The sequence below is a fragment of the Mauremys mutica genome, chromosome 2 (genome assembly GCF_020497125.1).
Source record: "Mauremys mutica isolate MM-2020 ecotype Southern chromosome 2, ASM2049712v1, whole genome shotgun sequence".
Taxonomy (NCBI): domain Eukaryota; kingdom Metazoa; phylum Chordata; order Testudines; family Geoemydidae; genus Mauremys; species Mauremys mutica.
In genome coordinates, this window is record NC_059073.1 from 263,372,988 (window position 1) to 263,393,101 (window position 20,114).

Below are 20,114 nucleotides of genomic sequence, written 5' to 3' on the forward strand. Positions count from 1 at the left end.
TGCAAGTTTGTTTACAGGGGGGAGACTGATCCCCCAACCGCAGTGCAGCCATACCCCCTGGGCTGCACCCAGGTGTGGGGGCTGATCCCCCAGCCGCAGCGCAGCCATACCACCTGGGCAGCACCCAGGTGTGGGGGGCTGATCCCAGCCGCAGCGCAGCCATAGCCCCCCAGCAGCACCCATGTGTGGGGGGCTGATCCCGGCCATAGCTCAGCCATACCCTCTGGGCAGCACCCAGGTGTGGGGGGCTGATCCTCCAACCGCAGCGCAGCCACACCCCCCGGGCAGCACCCAGGTGTGGGAGGCTGATTCTGGCCACAGCACAGCCATACCCCCGGGCAGCACCCAGGTGTGTGGGGGCTGATCCCCCAAAAGGAGCGCAGCCATACCCCCCAGGCAGCACCCAGGTGTGGGGGGCTGATCCTCCGGCCGCAGCGCAGCCATAGCCCCCGGGCAGCACCCAGGTGTGGGGGCTGATCCCCCAACCGCAGCGCAGCCATACCACCTGGGCAGCACCCAGGGGTGGGGGGCTGATCCCGGCCATAGCTCAGCCATACCCCCTGGGCAGCACCCAGGTGTGGGGGGCTGATCCCAGCCGCAGCGCAGCCATAGCCCCCCAGCAGCACCCATGTGTGGGGGGCTGATCCCGGCCATAGCTCAGCCATACCCTCTGGGCAGCACCCAGGTGTGGGGGGCTGATCCTCCAACCGCAGCGCAGCCACACCCCCCGGGCAGCACCCAGGTGTGGGAGGCTGATTCTGGCCACAGCACAGCCATACCCCCGGGCAGCACCCAGGTGTGTGGGGGCTGATCCCCCAAAAGGAGCGCAGCCATACCCCCCAGGCAGCACCCAGGTGTGGGGGGCTGATCCTCCGGCCGCAGCGCAGCCATAGCCCCCGGGCAGCACCCAGGTGTGGGGGCTGATCCCCCAACCGCAGCGCAGCCATACCACCTGGGCAGCACCCAGGGGTGGGGGGCTGATCCCGGCCATAGCTCAGCCATACCCCCTGGGCAGCACCCAGGTGTGGGGGGCTGATCCCCCAACCGCAGCGCAGCCATACCCCCCGGGCAGCACCCAGGGGTGGGGGGGCTGATCCCGGCCGCAGTGCAGCCATACCCCCCGGGCAGCACCCAGGAGTGGGGGGGGGGGCTGATTCCGGCCATAGCTCAGCCATACCCCCCGGGCAGCACCCAGGTATGGGGGGGCTAATCCCGGCCGCAGCGCAGCCATACCCCCCGGGCAGCACCCAGGGGTGGGGGGCTGATCCCCCGGCCGCAGCGCAGCCATACCCCCCGGGCAGCACCCAGGGGTGGGGGGGGCTGATCCGGGCCGCAGCGCAGCCATAGCCCCCGGGCAGCACCCAGGCCGGGGGCAGAAGAGCAGCAGCCGATGGCCCCAGTCTGCGCGGGTGACGCAGCGCACGGGGCTGTTCGCTGAGGTACTGAGCGGGGCGCGCAGACCGGTCGCGCGCTGACAGCACATCGCCGAACGCACCCGCCTGTGAGCGGCTAAAGACAACTGCCTTCTCCGGCGCATGCGCCGCAGGGGAGGCGTCGGAAGTTCGGACTGGTAAGTGGAGACGGGTCAAAGCGCATGCGTGGAGGGGCTGCGCTAGAAAACTGAAAAATAAAAAGGGCTGCGTGCGCATGCGCAGTCACGAGCGGACTGGACTAGACTAGCCTGCGCAAGGAGCCGAGAGTTGGGCTCGCTCGGGATGGACGAGGACATACTGACCACGCTGAAGATCCTCATCATCGGCGAGAGCGGCGTCGGCAAGTCCAGGTGAGGCAGCGCCAGTGTCTCGGGCCGGCTGGTCATGACTGGGCCCGGTGCTGTGCTGGCCACCCGCCTCCCGAGGGGCCCGGCGAGGCCTCCTGGTGCGGCGCTGCCGGTCTCGGGTATCGCCTCGCCCCCCGGCCCTGTTGACAGTCAGCGGCGGAACCCCCCCCCCCGCCTCAGGTCCGGGTCTTCCCCCCCCCCCGTCAGGTCCGGACCCCTCCCTTGTTCACACCCAGCGGGAGGATCTGGGCCCCTCCAGCCAACGCCCCCCCCCGCCAGTTCTGGACCTCCCTCCCCCCCCTCAGGTCTGGGCCCCCCCGGCCCTGTTGACAGCCAGCGGCGGAACCCCCCCCCCGCCTCAGGTCCGGGTCGTCCCCCCCCCCCGCTTCAGGTCCGGACCTCTCCCTTGTTCACACCCAGCGGGAGGATCTGGGCCCCTCCAGCCAACGCCCCCCCGCCAGTTCTGGACCTCCCTCCCCCCCCTCAGGTCTGGGCCCCTCCGGTCCTGTTGACAGCCAGCGGCGTCCCCCCTCCTCGGGTCCGGGCCCCTCCCCCGGCCCTGTTGACAGCCAACCTTCCCCTCCCCCCTCAGGTCTGGGGCCCTCTGGCTCTGGTGACAGCCTGCGGCCCCGCCCCCCTCAGGTCCGGGCCCCTCCCTTGCTCACACCCAGCGGGAGGATCCGGGCCCCTCCCCTCCGGCCCTGGTGACAGCTAGCGGCGTCCCCCCTCCCCTCAGGTCCGGGCCCCTTGTGTTAACAGCCAGCTGTGGGCCCGCCTCTGGGCCAGGCCAGGCCCCTTCCCTCCGGCCCTGGTGACAGCCAGCGGCGTCCCCCCTCCCCTCAGGTCCGGACCCCTTTCCTCCGTCCCTGGTCACAGCTAGCAGGGGCCCTTCACGTCCTGGATCTGGTCACAGACTGCCCCCTGCCTCAGGTTTGGGACTTTACCCTCTGCCCCTCCTCATTTAGGGGCCTCCCATGCCTTGTCTGGGATGAGCCTGACTGTGAGGAGGAAATCTTCCCTCCTGCTTATCCTTGAGGACCCTCTTACCTAGTTGTCCTCTCAGTTTCTGTTCAGAAGCAGGCTCCCTCTTAGCTCCCCCCCCACCCCACCAATGGTGCTTTAGGTGCAACTTGTTAAACTACTTCTGAACCACTGCTTCCCAGTACCTGAGGATCATACTAGCATGGACCTTCTTGCAGTGAGGGAATAGGGGTTCTTTGAACAGTCCCCTGACCTAGTTAAAACAGGGACTAAATAAAAATATCAAAACTGCCCTACTCAGACATATGTTGACTCCTCTCCATTTTATTATGCATGGGTCTTTCAAATGAGATCTGAAAAGAGGGACCTGACCACACTGTGTCGAAAAGATGTATATTCTGTACATGTGAGGGTATCAAAGTTAGGTTTGGCAGAATTTGATTTTTATTTTTTATCATTTTGGTGGATAATAGTGTTAAATCATTTTTACTGATTTTAATTTATTTTCACAGATATGGGAAATTATGTGGGGTTGGACAGTTGGGGGGTGTCACAGTAATTATAATAATTGGAGATATACCAATCTCCTAGAACTGGAAGGGACCTTGAAAGGTCATTGAGTCCAGCCCCCTGCCTTCACTAGCAGGACCAATTTTTGCCCCATATCCTTAAGTGGCCCCGTCAAGGATTGAACTCACAACCCTGGGTTTAGCAGGCCAATGCTCAAACCACTGAGCTATTCCTCCCCTGCCCCTTGTTACTTAATGACAGTAGACCTTGAGCTGTACAAAGTTAAAGCTTTAGAATATTAAATCACTAAGTAAATATCCTTAAATCAAATGCAGTTCTCAAACATCATTTTTCTTTCTTTTGCCTATCTGTAAATTTCTATTATCAAAATATTTTTTGGTTTATTTCCATTACTGTTTGTTGACATTTACTAATAAAAAAAGTCTAATCATTGCAAGCCTAACTGTATTACATTTAGAAATAAATGCTTTTTAAAACAATAACTTAATTCTGCTATCTTGCATCAGATAAAAGGGAAACAGCTACTGCTAAAAGTATTGCTTTCTAATAGTTTAAACAAGGTGACAGCTAGTCACTGCTTCTTTCTAACCCTCAGTGTATCGGATCTGTAAAGTTTTGCACTAATCCTGTGATGACCGACATGACTTGAGCACATTTCTTTTAGATTAAGTCATCTCTTGTTCATGTGACCTTGTGAAAGTTTACACTTAGATAAATAACTCCCACATCTTAGTTACCTATTGTATGTATTTAATATCTCAAAACAGACATTTAAAATCTTATTTCTGTGTCATAAGGATTTTACTATTTTATATCCCAGAATAACATTAAAGCCACTTAGCATTTAAAGTTTTCTTCACTTACTTGGAAGGTAAACTGCAACTTTGTGTCAAGTACAGTAAATCCTCACTTACAGCTTCCCCACTCGCTCACTCCCTCCCTCCATCCCTCCCAGAAAGTCCTAAGCACTGCCAAACAGCTGTTTGGTGGCGGGGAAAGCACTGGGAGAAAGGGAGGGAGAGGAAGCCGAGAAGAGGAACTTGTGCAATGCTCCCTTGTAAAGTCAGCCAAACGACGTTATAAGGGAGCATTGCACAACTTTAAACGAGTATGTTCCCTAATGGAGCAGTGATGTAACTTTGAAACAATGTTAAGTGGGAGGATGTTCAGCGATGAGTTACTGTAGTGTTTTTTTTATACTAAAAACACTGCTTCTGCTCGGACAATTTAACCCTTCCTTAATTAAGCTCTTACTCCTTTGTAAAGTAAGCAGTTAGGGCTTGCAATACGCACACACACAGCAGATAAAGTTGAGGAAGTTCTATAGTCACATTTCTGGCCATACCAGCACTTACGTTCAAACTCTCTGTAAAATAAACTTGGTTTCTATATGTGATAGTGTCACACTTCAGATGCCCTGTATTTTGCTGCACTAAACAGTGAAATTCAATACAGGATGTCCATCATAGTTATTGGCTGTCTGCCACATGGTTATAAACTCTTGTCCCAAACATGTAAAATCACTGATCAGTATCTTAAAAGGAACTTTCTCAGTGTAGTATTATGGCTAATATGCCAAAATGAGAATCCTTGTACATAGACTTTAAGGCCAGAAGGCACTATCATGATAATCTAGTCTCACCTCCTGCACGTTACAGGCCACAGAACTTCACCCAACCACTCCTGTAACAGAAACACAACCTCTGGCTGAATTACTGAAGTCCTCAAATCATGATTTAAAGCCTTCAAGTTACAGAGAATCCACCATTTACACTAGTTTAAGCCTGCAAGTGACCCATGCCCCATGCTGCAGAGGAAGGCAAAAAAATCCCATTGTCTCTGTCAGTCTGACCCAGGGGGAAATTCCTTCCCACCCCCAATATAAGAATTAGTTAGACCCTGAGCATGTAGGCAATACTCACCAGCCAGGCACCTGGGAAAGAATTCTCTGTAGTAACTCAGAGCCCTCCCCATCTAGTGTTCCAGCCACTGGAGATATTTGCTGCTAGCAGTGACAGATTGCTTACGCTGGCAAGTAGCCAGTCTCCTCATACTATCCCCTCTATAAACTTATCAAGCTCAGTCTTGAAGCCAAGTAGGTTTTTTGCCCTCCACTGTTCCCCTTGGAAAGCTGGTCCAGAACCGTCACTCCTCTGATAGTTAGAAACCTTTGTCTAATTTTAAGCCTAAACTTGTTGATAACCAGTTTATATCCACTTGTTTTTGTGTGCATGTTGGCACTTAATTTAAATAGCCCCTCTCCCTCCCTGGTGTTTATCCCTCTGATGTATTTATAGAGAACAATCATCTTCCAATAGCCCTCTTTTGGTTGGGCTAAACAAGCCAAGGTCTTTGAGTCTCCTCTCATAAGGTAGGTTTTTCATTTGTCGGATCATCCTAGTAGCCCGTCTCTTTACCTGTTCCAATTTGAATTAATCTTTCTTAAACATGGGAGACCAGAATTGCGTACAGTATTCCAGATGAAATCTCCTCAGTGCCTTGAAATCTCCTCAGTGCCTTGTATAATAATACTAACACTTTCCTCTCTACAGAAATACCTTGTCTGATGCATCATAGGACTGCATTAGCCTTTTTCACTGCCACATCACATTGGCCGCTCATAGTCATCCTATGATCAACCAATACACCCAGATCTTTCTCCTCTTGTCACTTCCAACTGATACATCTCTAGCTTATAGCAAACATTATTTTTGTTGTTCACTAAGTGCATGACTTTGAACTATTAAATTTCATCCCATTTCTATTAGTCCCGTTTCAATGCCATCCAGCTCTTCTTGTATGATATTTTGGTCCTCCTCCATATTGGCAATACCTCCCAACTTTGTGTCATCCACAGATTTTGTTAGCACACTCCCACTTCTTGTTCCAAGTTTATTAATAAAAAATCTTAAATAAGATTCAGTCCCAAGACTGATCCCTGAGGAACTCCACTAGTAACCTCTCTCCAGCCTGACAGTTCATCTTTCTCTATGACCCATTGTAGTCTCCCCTTTAACCAATTCCTTATCCACCTTTCAGTTCTCCATATTCTCCAATTTAACTAACACTCCACATGAGAAATTATATCAAGTGCCTTACTGAAACCAGATAGATTAGATCTAATGCATTTCCTTTTTTTAAAAACTCAGTTAACTTCTCAAAGATCAGGTTGGTTGGGCATGCTCTACCTTTTGTAAAGCCATGTTGTATTTTATCCCAATTACTGTTTACCTCTATATCCTTGGCTGCTTTCTCTTTCAAAATTTGTTCTAAGTCCTTGCATCAGGGTGGATAAAAATCAATGATTTTTTAATTGGATTTTTTTATCTGATTTTTTTTTTTTGATTTCCTCAAAAAACAATCTAAAGGTATCTTTGAGCTATAATGTATCTTAATTAAAACTATCTCATCATGGAATAGGGATTATTAATTCTATAGGAAGAGACAATATATTCATGTAATGTTTAAGACAAGTTTTGTAAATGAGTTCCAATAGTTCATGGATTAGGGACCCAAATTTATGGGATTCTAGGGGCTTCTATATAGATTATTTAGGTTCATCTTTTTATCTACCCAATGGGACTCAGTGGTCAGTCTAGAAGATACCATCAGAGATGCTTAGTTTTGCAGTTGTCAAACTGTGGATTTGTGTCTCCAGAGATAACGTGCTTGTTAACAGCAAAAAATGTTTTCTTATTTCTTACCTTTATATATTTATTTAAAATCAACCCTATTGTCCCTCTGCAAATTTGTGAACACAGAGTCAATCCCTTACCTCTCTAAAAGTGCAAAGTTTCAAAAAGTTCAATGAATAGAAGACTGAGTACGGTGACCAGACAGCAAATGTGAAAACTCGGGACAGAGGATGGGGGGTAATAGCCCATATAAGAAAAAGACCAAAAAATCGGGACTGTCCCTATAAAATCGGGACATCTGGTCACCCTATTGTTGAGGGTGAAATACATCTGGACAAGGAGAAGAAGTCTGTAGATAAATGTGAGAAGGGAGGGACTGGCAGTAGAATCAAAAGTGGAACTGTTTGAGCAGCGTATTCCAGAAGTCTTGAGGTCTTTCTGAGTGTAGCCTTAATTGATTTTGAGATCTACCATACCATTCTTTCACTAGAAGGGAAAACCTATAATGGCAGCAAGCTGTAAAAGAGTCCCAGTTTGGGAATAAGAACCATTCAAGAAATATATGTTTGATGTTTTAAAGAGAGTCACACCAGGGAACTGGTTGAAGTCACTTAAGCACTTGGATTCAGAGACTGATGAAGTGATAATCTCACTTAATGGCAGTAGCTTCTTCTGCCGGTGTAGAAAGAATATTTTCTTCCCTTGGACTAATTCATTCCAAATTGAGAAATCGTTTGGGACCTGAAAAAGCAGGAAAGCTTGTTTGTTCATAATCTGGAAAATAAAAACAGGAAAATGAAGGTGAAGTAACTTAGCTGCAGAAGCCAATATTTTGAGTTTTTCATATTGAGCTGGTTGACATAGTTGATTTAATTTGTTTTTCATTTAACTATTTTATTTAAAAAAACACCTGATTTTAAAAAACTTGAATGTTTAACTAGATTAAAAAATTCATATGCCTGTTTTGTTAATATATGTTTGCTGTTGAAGAAAAAAATCCAGAATACATAACATTGTTTTAGTTAAATAAAACAATTTAAATGTCTGTCTGATGATGATCTCCTCCTAATACAGCATGGCAAGAAAATCCTCCAAATATTAATGATTAACCTGTTGAATTGGAGATAGTTCACCTCCCAATGACTTCATAAATATCTGCTTCAATTACCTTTGGTAAATGAAATAACCCGTCATTCATTTTCTGAGATAACTAATCTGAAAAGTCTTCAAAATAAATCACTTTAAAAATGTGTAGTGTATACCTTCTAAAAATGAAACCTACATCTATCTCTGAGTTGTGAAGAATATGTACAGTAACTCCTCACTTAACGTTGTTATGTTGCTGATCAATTAGGGAACATGCTCGTTTAAAGTTGTGCAATGCTTCCTTCTAACCTCGTTTGGCAGCCACCTGCTTTGTCTACTGCTTGCAGGAAGAGCAGCCCATTGCAGCTAGCTGGTCAGCCCCCTGCTCCCCTAAGTTCCCTATGTAGCAGCTGCCTGCAGTGCAGCTGTCCCCGCCCCCCTCTCTCTCTGCCATGTGCTGCTCCTGCCCTCTGCCTTGGGGCTGCTCCCGAGACTCCTTCCTGCTGTGCGGGGGGGAGGGAAGGAAGAAGAAGGCTAATGTCAGGGTGTCCCCCTCCCTCCTGCTCCTGCACCCCGCTTACTCCATCTTCCAGCAGGGGGGACACATCAGGGCTCAGGACAGAAGGAGCTTGCAGCAGCTGAGGTCTCAGCAAGCTGATCTAATTAACAAGGCAGTGTAATTAAAGGGTAAATGCGCATATCTCTCACACATACCCCTCCCTTCATTCCTGCTGCCTTGTAGAGTGAGAGAGTTAACCTTTGAGGGCTCAGCCAATTGCTAGTTCATCATTTAGCAGTAAGGGAAATATCCCACCCTCTGACTCCTCCACCTCAACCAAGCTTCACAATCATCATCACTGCGTACCAGTATTAAAAACTTATACTCTGTGTATGTGTATATCGTATAGTCTTGTTTGGTGGGGGGAAAAAAATTCCCTGGAACCTAACCCCCTCATTTACATTAATTCTTATGGGGAAATTGGATTCGCTTAACATCATTTCACTTAAAGTTGCATTTTTCAGGAATGTAACTACAACATTAATTGAGGAGTTACTGTATTAAGGTTATAACAACCAACAAGAATGCACCTTTATGTAGAAACCCATGATTAAATCAAGTCTTCCTGACTGGTGATTTAAATCATGATTTAAATCAAATCCACCCTGCCTTGCATACAGTTCAAGTCAAACTAACAGGCCTGTAGCTTCCCAGATCACTTTTACCCTTTCTTATAAGTAGGAACTGTATTAGCAATTTTCCAGTCATAGGATATAACCCCCAAGTTTACAGTTTCTTGAAAAATTCTTGCTATTTGGGCTTGCAATTTCACGTGCTAGTTCCTTTAATATTCTCAGATGGAGATTATCTGGGTCCCCAGATTTAGTCCTGTTAAACTGTTTGAGTTTGACTTCCACCTCGGATGTGGTCACTTCCATATACTCATTCCCATTAGCCACCCTGCCACTGCCCCTAAGCTATTCATTAGTCATATTAAAAACTGAGGCAGAGTATTCATTTAGTTGTTGGGCCATGCCTATACAGTATTATCTTGAATCTCCACCCCATCCTCTGTGCTTAGCGGTCCACCTACTTTCTTTTTTTCATCTTATATGGTTATAGAACCTCTTACTACCGGTTTTAATTTCCTTTGCAAGGTCCAACTCTGTTTGGCTTTTGACAGTTCTCATTTTATACCTACACTTCCTGACCTTCAAGAGGTAGCTTTCCTTGCTAATCCATCCCATCTTCCATTCCTTGTAGGCTTTCTCTTAATTACCTGTTTGAGATGCTTGCTTATACAGCTTGGTCTGCAACTCTCCCCTACAAAATTTTCCCCCTTGCTTGGGATGCAGGCTTTGGATAGTTTCTGCAGCTTTGACTTAAGGTAATTCCAAGCCTCCTCCACATTCAGATCCTTGAGTTCTTCTGTCCAGTCCACTTCCCTAACTAATTAACATCTCCCATAATCATGCAATTCCTAGTAGTATTTATTTCACCAAAAACATTAAAGAGGTCTCTGTCTGTAACCAAATTGGATCCTGGAGGTCTGTAGCATACCCCTAGTACTATCCCAGGGGAAACCTCTAACAGCTTTCTTCCCCAACGTGATTTTGGCCAAAACAGATTCTGTCTTAGTCATTCCATCTCTTCTAATGTCTTTACAGTCTATCTCATCATTAGCATACAATGCTATTCTACCACCTTTACCTTTATTTCTGTTTCTTGAACAATATTTACCCTTTGATACCTGTACTCCAGTCATGACTACTATTCCATGTTTCTGTTATCCCTATAATATCTGGTTTCACTTTCTGCATCTGTAGTTCTAGTTCTTCTATTTTGTTACCCAGGTTCCTTGCAATGGTGTTAAAACTTGTCTTTTGCCCAGATTCCTCAGCCAAATGCATAGTCATTCTACTTTCAGTATCATCTAACTGACTGTTAGCTTCATAGGTATCAGCACTGTCTTTCCTCTTAATGTCCATTGTACTCCCTGCTGCTGTTCCTTTCTCCATTGCTGTATCCTTCCTTACTTGATTTTCCTCCTGCTCAATGTTCAAATCAAGCATGAAGATTACACAAGCGTCTCCCAACTGTCTCCTCCAAGTTCCTATTTTAAACTCTTAATCAGTTGTGCCAGCATCCATCCCAGAAGTTTATTTCCCTCCTGGCACAGGTGGAGTCCATCCCAGGAGAACAGTCTTCTGTCCATGAATGCCTTCCAGTGGTCAAACATCCCAAAGTCCTCCTTATAGCACCACTGCCCGAACCATCTGTTGATCATCATCTTGTCTCCCCTTTGTTCTCCCACTCTAGGGACATGTAGATCCCACTGAAGATCATTTGAGCCTCCATTTCCCAGCCTGGCATATCCTCCCTTGTTACAGCTAGATTCTCGCTGGAAAGTATAATTTGTCCTTCATGTGGGAATAATCAGTGGATTCTTTCCTGCTCCAATTAGGATCTTCTTCAACCTCAGGTCCACATCCCAAGTCTTAGCTTCTGGCAGACAGCACACCCTTCTTTTTCTCCGGATCAGGTCTGGTGACAGGCCTGTCTGTTCTTAGTAGGAAGTCACCAATCACGTAGACCTGCCTTTTCCAGGTGATAGTGTGATTCTCTGGCCTTCCCCCTGTGTTTTTTTTTTTCTGACTGCAAGTTCTCTTGTCTTTTATTCTCCCTCGCAATCTTCTGCGAGTCCTCCTGTATTTCTCTGGGTGTCTTCACTGACTCTTCCCCTCTTTTTATAGGACTAGCTGCTCTTGGATAATAGATTTTTAGATGGGCCCGTTACAGAACTTTCTATAATTTGAAGTGCCATCCACACCTGTACAATGTAAAATTTAACTTTAGTGTTCACAGTTTCATCAGAACTTTAATTTGTGTGAGGTTGCGTTCATATTTTTCAGTGTATTTTGGAACCTGTACATTAGAAATAGAAATAATTGTGAGGTTTTTCATACTTACCACTAAAGTTCTGTGGCTTTCTGTGTCTAAAAAGTTTTGCACATGTATTGTTCCTTAGATTCTTCCTACTGTGGTAAGTGAACTTGCACTCTGGAGCTTCTTTCAAACTTGTAAAAATGTTGTGCTTTTTTGCACTGAGTTTTAGGAGACTTGAAATAGAACAATAGAAATAAAATATTCTGAACAGTAGAGCATGTGACGTTGTTTTGGATTGAGGCCTAGCCTCAAAGAGGCTTACTCAGTATTGGAATTGAAGAGTAAAAATAACTACTCCTTTCTCAAAACATAATTAGTTATACAGCAAGCTGACATGCATTCCTTTTATTTGCACTGTCTTGAAGATGACACTCAGGTCTACCTTGTTTTATATTAATGTTGCTTTCAGACTTGTGGTATACAATAATGCACTCATCTGGCAAGCTACAGTTACACTGCAACAACAAAATACTTAGTGTTCTAATAGTATCTTTTTTTCCTCCCTCCATCAGCCTTTTGTTGCGGTTCACAGATGATACATTTGACCCAGAACTTGCAGCAACAATTGGTAAGTGTGTGTGCAACACGACTTCATAAAAATTCAAACTAACTTAGGTAGAAGACAGTGACTTGCTGTGTTTGCGCAACTGGTAATGAGGTTCAACCTTATCTGCTCTTCAGTAAGGGGGAAGGGGATGATCTTGGCTCATCATTAGCCTGGTCTACACTAGAAATGAAGTCAGTTAAACTATGTTGCTTGAGGGTGTAAAAAATGCACACCCCTAAGTGGCATAGTTTAAGCTGACCTAGCCCCCACTGTAGACAATGCTAGGTTGACAGAAGACCTACCTACTGTCTGTTGGGGAGTTGGATTACCTACACCAATGGGAGAATGCCTCCTGTCAGCTTAGGTAGTGCCTACATTGCAGCACTATTGTGGTGCAGGTATGCCGCTGAAACTTTTTAGGTGTAGACATATGTAACTCTGTACACTATAAACACTACAGAAGTACAAACAGTAATTGGGCGCTGTTATACTTTGTACAAAATTAGTTCAGAATTGAGACAGTGTTGTCACGTGTGTATTCTGTATTCTTGAAGATGGAAGGTATAGACATGGACTGTCACTGAAGGAAACCTAAATCTGTTAGCACTACAACCACACTCATGGTGTTAGTGAATTTATTAGAGCCGTGCGCAAAAGATTCTTGCTAACCTATGTGAGAAATCAGTAAAATCTCTCAAAAGTAATAGGAGATTGGAACTTAGTTTAATAGTAAGAAGAATACTGCACAGAATTCATGTTAGAGTAAGTTGCATAGGTGGCCTGCTCCAGAGAAGCTCTACATTATACTGGGCACTGAACTCCTGTCTCCTAATCCTCCCACTTCAAGGAACAGATGTCTGAATGGTAAGAAGTGGCTCCTTCCTTACCTACCCCAAAATAACTATTAGCTCCTGGGCAAGTGGCCCAAGGGAAGAGGGGAGTGCCCAGAGCTGCTAAAAAACTGTGTGCCGGGATGGTGTGAGTGATATGGGTAGCAGTAAGGGCCCAGCATTAATTGAATTGTATTTAGGAGGGAGAGACAGACCCCAGAATGGGAAGGGTGCTGGTATGGATATTGAAGTTTGTAAAAGGCAGTAAAATGCCTAAAACCCGTCCTGCTATTATGTAATGTATCATATGACCGTAATCCAAGATAAACAAATAGCTGGTGAACTGGGAGCAAATTAAGGTAACTTTCCTGTACAAGGTATTCTAATTCTAACACTAGACTTTCTGCAATGGAGGTTCTAACTAAAGACCTGGAAGAGAGCAAGTAATTTTCCTTAAACTCTTGATCAGTCGAGGTGGCTACTGAGAGAGAAACACTAATGTAAAGCCAAAAATAACTGTATAGTTGTCTAATGTATTTGACTAGCTGAATTAAATATTGGGGGGGGCGGTGAGTAGGAAACTATTTAGGGATAGCCATATTTTAATTCCAACTCCTAAAGCAGAAAAAATAGGTATTGCAGAAATACTAATACTTCACTTCTTTTGGATGTCTCAGTTGCCCAAATTAGTAGTTGGGACTTGTTGACAAGGCATTGCTTGATACCATCCTTTCAATCTACCGTCTCTTAATGGCTTGTGGAGTGAGAAAAAGATGTACCTTTCTTTTCAGTGATATCCCCTGGCACTAGCACTGCAGTATTATGGACATACATCAGTATGGTGACAAAAATGTCAATGCTCTGTCAGCTCACTTGCTTTCAGGTGAGTATTGAGTAGAAATATATTTCCACATCAACAAGAACTGCTTGAGCTCATCCTGGCAAGAAAAAAGGAGGTCCTTTGAGCTCCTGCTGCTTTTTCCTTAAACAGTGCAGGCCCTGAAGGAAACCATTAATGGAACATGAATTGAGGATAAAACTCATGATGCAGGTCAACTTGCCTGAGTTTTAAAAATGTCTCTTCTCAAGGGGCCAAATCTATATAAAGCTGATAATTGTCAACTATTGCATAAACTCCCAAATATTAAAACTTTTCAGCAAAGGAATCAAAAATTGATTCTGTATCAACCTAAAGTTAATGTTGAACTTGAAGCATATTGTTTAACTTCATTAACCATATCATTAGCTGATGTAGATTACTAGTTACAGTTTTACTGCTACATACTGCTGCTAGCCCTGTGGACACTATTATTCCACAGTTGTATAAGAGCCCCAGTATCCACCTTTTACTCTGGAACAAAGCTTGACTTTAATAATACTGAGGTTCTAAACTGTTTTGCAAGAGAACCTTCCCAACAAGGTGCCTGGCATAAACCAAAGAAATACTATCTTAAAAATGGACTCAAAAATAGTTCTTATGGGAGAGCTTTCATCGTTCATCTCAATGAAGTGTTGTTGACTCTAAAATCTAATGGTGATATAGATCGCAATATTAACTGTTTCACTACTGATCTCCTCTCCTTAGCAGACACAGCTATCAAATGTGTATCTTAGCTGCTTCACATACTTTCCTGGGCACACAAACATCCAGCTTCTTCTTTTTACAAGATTTAATAATGAAGTCTTCAATATAAAATTCTGCAAAAAGTTTAGTTAGATTAAAGCATTTCAGTCCTCAGGAGACTAAACTGTTGTGTGTCACAAACAGAAAACAGGATAGACTGAGGTGTTACCAGTGCCTGAAGTCCCTGTGATAGTGGGGAATTGACTTGGTGAGAGATGCCCAGATTATCCTAACAGGCAATTCATGCTGCAGAGGAAGGCAAACCCTCCACCTCCATTCCCCAAGGTCCCTGCCAGTGTGACCTGAGTTAAAAATTGCTTCCCAATGACAAACCTGGTGATCAGTTTGACCTTGAGCAAGACACACTGACCAGCCATCTAAGAAAAAAGGATTCTATGAACCTCTTCAGAGCACTGCTTCACCTTTATCCTGTGTTCCATCTCCAGCTGTGGCTACTCTTTGATGCTTCAGAGGAAGGTGTGGGATGTGAAACTATACATCTGGCCAATTGTGCATTGAGGGGGAGGGGATTTCCTTCCTGATGCCTGCAGGTTACTGGCTGAAGCCCTAAGCATGAAAATTGATTATAGCTATTGTATTAATGCAAAGCTGCAAGTGTTTTGACCATGCTGAAGGCGATGCAGGCAATCTTGTTCTGCTGTGGCCCATTAAGGAAGGGGATGAACATGGGGATTCACAGATTCCCAAGCAAGAAGAGACCAGCCTGGCTTCTGACACACAGGCTGCTTCTACCAGAATCTGGTTTAAAGCATATAATTTAGAAAGTTATGTAATCTTGTTTTAAAGACTCCAAGCAATGCTGAGTCTACCATCTTCTCTGTTGAGCTGATCTGTTCCATTGTTTAATTACCCTCACTGCTAGGAAATGCTTATTTCAGGGTTTAATTTGTCCAACTTTAAGCCACTGCATCTTATGCCTTTGTCAGCAAAATTGTAAAAGCCTCATCAGATCTTTTCCCTGTATAGAACCTGTACATAGTGATCAAACTACGTGTCAACAGTATCTTCATTAAGCTGAATAAGTTGAGCTCCTTAAGGCTCGTACTTAGAGCCCTGCAGATCTATGAATATCCATTTTATGTCTGCAGATATCTACGGACTATGTTTGCAGATCAAATGCGCCTACAAGTCTTGTATCTGCATGGGGCTCTACTCATACTGTAAGGCTGTTTTGTTTTGGGGGGTTTTCCAGCCCCTGGATCATTTTTGTGGTCCTCCTGTGAACTCTCCAGGATTTCCACATCCGTTTTGAGAAGTGCATCCCCTACTTCTGCTTAATAGTCCACGTGTACATCAAAAATCTTGTTAGTCCATTTTGCCACAGCATTGCACTGAGAACTCATATTGAGGTGACTATGTTGACCTCTAAATCCTTCTAAATCACTGCCCAGATGGTCTCCCATTGTGTAGGTATAACCTGCATTCTTGATTTCCAGATAAAATACCTCAATTAGACTGACAGTAGTAAAACATTTTATTGAATTATAACCATTTAACTGGGTGATTCAGATCACTCTAACAGTAACCAGTCCTCATTATTTACTATCTCAGCAATCTTTGTGATCTACAAATTTTTACCAGCAAAGATTTTAAATCATCTAGATCATTGATAAAAATTAAATAGCATTGGACCAAGAACACATTTCTGAGGGACCTGCTAGAAACAACCCTGATAATTGATACTTCCCCCATTAACAACTACATCTTGTATTCAACCTGACATTTTAATAACATTTAGTTTACTTAAACCCAATTAAGGTTACTTTAATTCTGAGTGAGAGTATCTAAACAAGAGTTTAATGCAATTTAACTACTCCACTTTTAAATTCACACATTTGATTCAGATTAACTTTCCTTAGTGTTCCCATGTAGACACATCAATGAAGTTGCTTTCATTAGCCAGGCCAGTCAGAAAGACAGCTGGCTTGTCAGATAAGACCTATCTTCCATTAAATCTTGCCGACTTGCATTAATCATATTTTTAACCTCTTCGTTGATGGTCCTGGATTAACCATTCCATTATAGTTATGACCCTGCCCAGGTGGAATTCCAAATCTTGCCTTTATGCCCACATTTTCTGTTCTTATGAAAAGCCTGCGAGTGCCCTTATAGAAGGAATGATTTAGTCTAGTCATGAGCCTTTGGGAGCCAATAGCAAAATTTCATACATGAAATTTGGTCCCTATCAGTTAATATGCACAATTGGCCTAACTTCTTGTTCTAACATGCATTGTTGTAGACTGTTCACTTTCTGAAGTTGGTGCATGTACCATGTAACAATGCAAAACCTATCAATGAAAGATTTGAGAAATATGCAGCAATCAGTTCAGAAAATAAGGAACTTAAAAAAAAAAGTGGCAACATTAATGCCAAGCATAGTAGAGAGAACTTACATTGTAGACTACATAGCAACAAATAGAGCCTTACAAAGGACAGGAATAAATTAGAAATGCTTATATGTAATTGATTGGCATAAGCTTAAAATCTTAAATTATCAAGCTCCTAATTTAAAAGCTGATTTCTCAACCTGAGCATTGCTACAATGCTAACTTTTGGCACTTAACTTATTTGCTGGGTGTAATAGCTCTCAAAAAAAGTGTCTTGAACTGTGCATGGCCAGTGTTCTGAAATGCTTTAAAGAGGAGAGGAAAAAGCATTCATAAACACAGAATAAAGCTTAAATGTGCTTAATTTAAAAAAAAAATCCTGAAACCACTTTTCCAGTAATGGATATAAGTCCCTCTCTTAATGGATGGAGGAGGAAGACTGAGGTTCCAAAGGGCTAACTTACATGGCTAACATTAAGCAGTATCCCATTGTAAAAGTATCTCCTTTTATGCTCTTTTTCCTTTTTTTTGTTTTTTTTTCGGCGGGGGGGGAAGAGAAGTATGCTGAGTTAATAGAAATGTAGGAGCTGAGCTATTTTATTGTGCTGATAGAACTTTGTTCCATTTTTGGAATGGAGGTTTAAAAATGTTAAGACCTTCCTCCTGGGAATGAACTCCACTTGTGAAATACAAAGTGCAGTGCCCTGCCTACTTTGGAGAGGGATTACATTGTTAAATAGTTAGCTTTCCTTTCTCTTAGCCTCTGCTAATGCATAACTGCATATTTCCATGCATACCGATGATCATGCTCAACAACTCAGGGAAGGCCTCTCAAATTCTAGGCTGAACTGTGGCATGAGGTCTTCAGTGGCTATTGTCCTTTGGTGGTCCTAGCTCATGACACCGTCAGCTTTGTTGGCCAGTAAATAGCTCTACTGGATCAGTAGAGCCCTGCAAACCACAAATTATCCACAGGTATCCACATCCATGGACTATTTTTGTGGATTGCGGTTGGATCCAAATTTTATATCTAAAGCCCTGCAAATCTGCAGATATCTGTGGATCATTTTTTGTGGATCACATGTGGATACTAATTATGTATCTGCACAGGGCTCTATGGACCAGTGCTCCAACATGGTGGTGTATAGTATTTTGAACCTCAGAAATGCCATTATCATGTACTAGTTCAGGGGTTCTCAAACTGGGGTTTGTTACCCCTTGGGGTTGTGAGGGTATTACACGGTGGGTTGGGAGCTGTCAGGCTACACCCCCAAGTCCCGCTTTGCCTTCAGCATTGTAATGGTGTTATAAATTAAAAACACCTTTTAGTATATTTAAGGGGGGGGTCCACACTCATAGCAAGCCTATAAAAGGGGTCACCAGTACAAAAGTTTGAGAACCACTGTACTAGCTGGTGGGTAGCACTGCTCTCTATTGGATTAAGTGTCAGACTTGCTTTGTTTGGTCACTAAGGGTAGGTCTACACTACCCGCCAGATCAGCGAGCAGCAATCGATCCAGTGGGGATCAATAAATTGACCTCCAAGCCCTCTCTCGTTGACTCCTGTACTCCAGCACTGCAAGAAGTGCAGGCAGAGTCGATGGGGGAGTGACAGCACGTTATTCACGTAGATGAAGTTGCGTAACTTAGATCAACTCCTCCCCTCCCCCCCCCTCAGTGTAGACCAGGGCTTAGATCAGGGGTCCCCGACGCGGTGCCCGCAGGTGCCTTGACGCATGTGCACCCGCGTACTGGCCGACGGAGAAGCATCTGCCAAAATGCCGCTGAAAAGTGGCGTCATCAAGAGGCGTCACCGCCAAAATTCCTCTGATTTTCGGCGGCGATGCCTCTTGACATTGCAGTTTCTTGCCAGATTCTTGTCAGCCGGCCACAGTCCTCGGTGGCTTGTCATCTGGCGCCCGCCACCCGGAAAAGGTTGGGGACCACTGGCTTAGATGGTTACTGTCAACTCTCCTTTAGCTCAAATGGCTGAAGGCTGGGAGTAGAAAGTCCAGAGTTACTAATGTGCTGCATATGTAAATACTATGGATGAAGTCATAGTTCCTTTAAAGTAAATGGGAGTCTTTCCATTGACTTCACTGGTCCAGGATTTCACCCTATTTAGCCATGTATTTGTACGTAATCTTCTGGTAGCACTGTGAAATGAAAGCCTGAACACAGATCCATTAACTTTCCAAAGATACTCTTATAAGAGTAGATTTTCCTGGCCAAAGTCCAACCAGAGGACAAGTTGCATTGTAAATAACTTAACCCCCAGTATTTTCAGCTGGATAAATCTTTTGTTCGCTTCCTCATTTTACCATTCTCCCCCAGTCCCCCAGAATTGCTGTGTAGCATGGTGTCCCACGTGCACTCTTAGACAACTTATTTCAGTAGTGGATGAAGTAATACTGGCATTCAATTCAAAGTTCTTGAGATCTTTCTGGATGAAAGGAACTATATGTACAGTATAAATATAAGGTATTTGTATGTGTTCTGAATCTATGCTGGTGGATTGTGCATTTGCTGTGTTTACACCAGTAGACTTTTCATGGTTAACCCTTTTTGCATCTGTCTGTTTGTGGAATCTAGCTATGTTACAAATGTGCTTTTCTGCAAGCTCACTTTTTTTTTTAATTGGGCTTCTTATCAAATTAATGAAGACTAAAGTAGCAACAGCTCAAATATTAATGCGTATCAGTGATACATTTACAGAGATCATAACTACGTTTAGCATTGTGATAACGGGTTTCTTTTGTACAAGTTAAGGTGATAGTCTTGTTGCATCAAGAGCCCTGCAGTTTGTTAGAAACATGGGTCAAGTTACTATTTATGTCTTCTACTATACTGTAACTATGCTCTCCTTCCCATTATCACCTAAAAGGGTTAAAATATACAATTTGGTGTAATGCTAAGCAGCATGCTTATTTTAAAATACTTTTTCCTATGCATGTATTATAAGAGTAAATATAACACTAAGTTTACATTTTTAAATACCTCCATCAAATTCAAAATTGATTTTGTGTGTGTGTTAATCTTGATTGGCCTCTATTGCTCAGAAGGAGTAACTGATAATGGGGACCAATGATGTCAAAGATGTGTGTGCATTTCCAGTTGAAGTTGCATAACTGTATCCAGGAACAAAATCTTGGGCCTGTTTGTGGAATCTGAGCAAGGTGCCATTACCTCAAAGTTCAGCTAAACTTTTTGTAGTGGTATAGACAAGCTATGCTCACTTCCTGAAACTTATAATTGGGCTGAGAATGAGAGAAATTTCAGCTAAAGTGGCTTCTGTGGTTTTTTTTGT

General features: G+C 44.2%; 1 protein-coding gene across 1 annotated transcript in view; it reads left to right on the forward strand.

The window, feature by feature from the left end:
• The first annotated feature begins 1,640 nt into the window (after positions 1 to 1,640).
• The window catches only part of RAB18 (RAB18, member RAS oncogene family), a 28,937-nt gene continuing 10,463 nt past the window's right edge, over positions 1,641 to 20,114 (forward strand). Inside the window, exons 1-2 of the mRNA XM_045007103.1 lie at positions 1,641 to 1,783; positions 11,971 to 12,026. Coding sequence (XP_044863038.1) covers positions 1,716 to 1,783; positions 11,971 to 12,026 — 124 coding nt within the window. The 5' untranslated portion in view covers positions 1,641 to 1,715. The remainder of the gene's footprint in view (positions 1,784 to 11,970; positions 12,027 to 20,114) is intronic.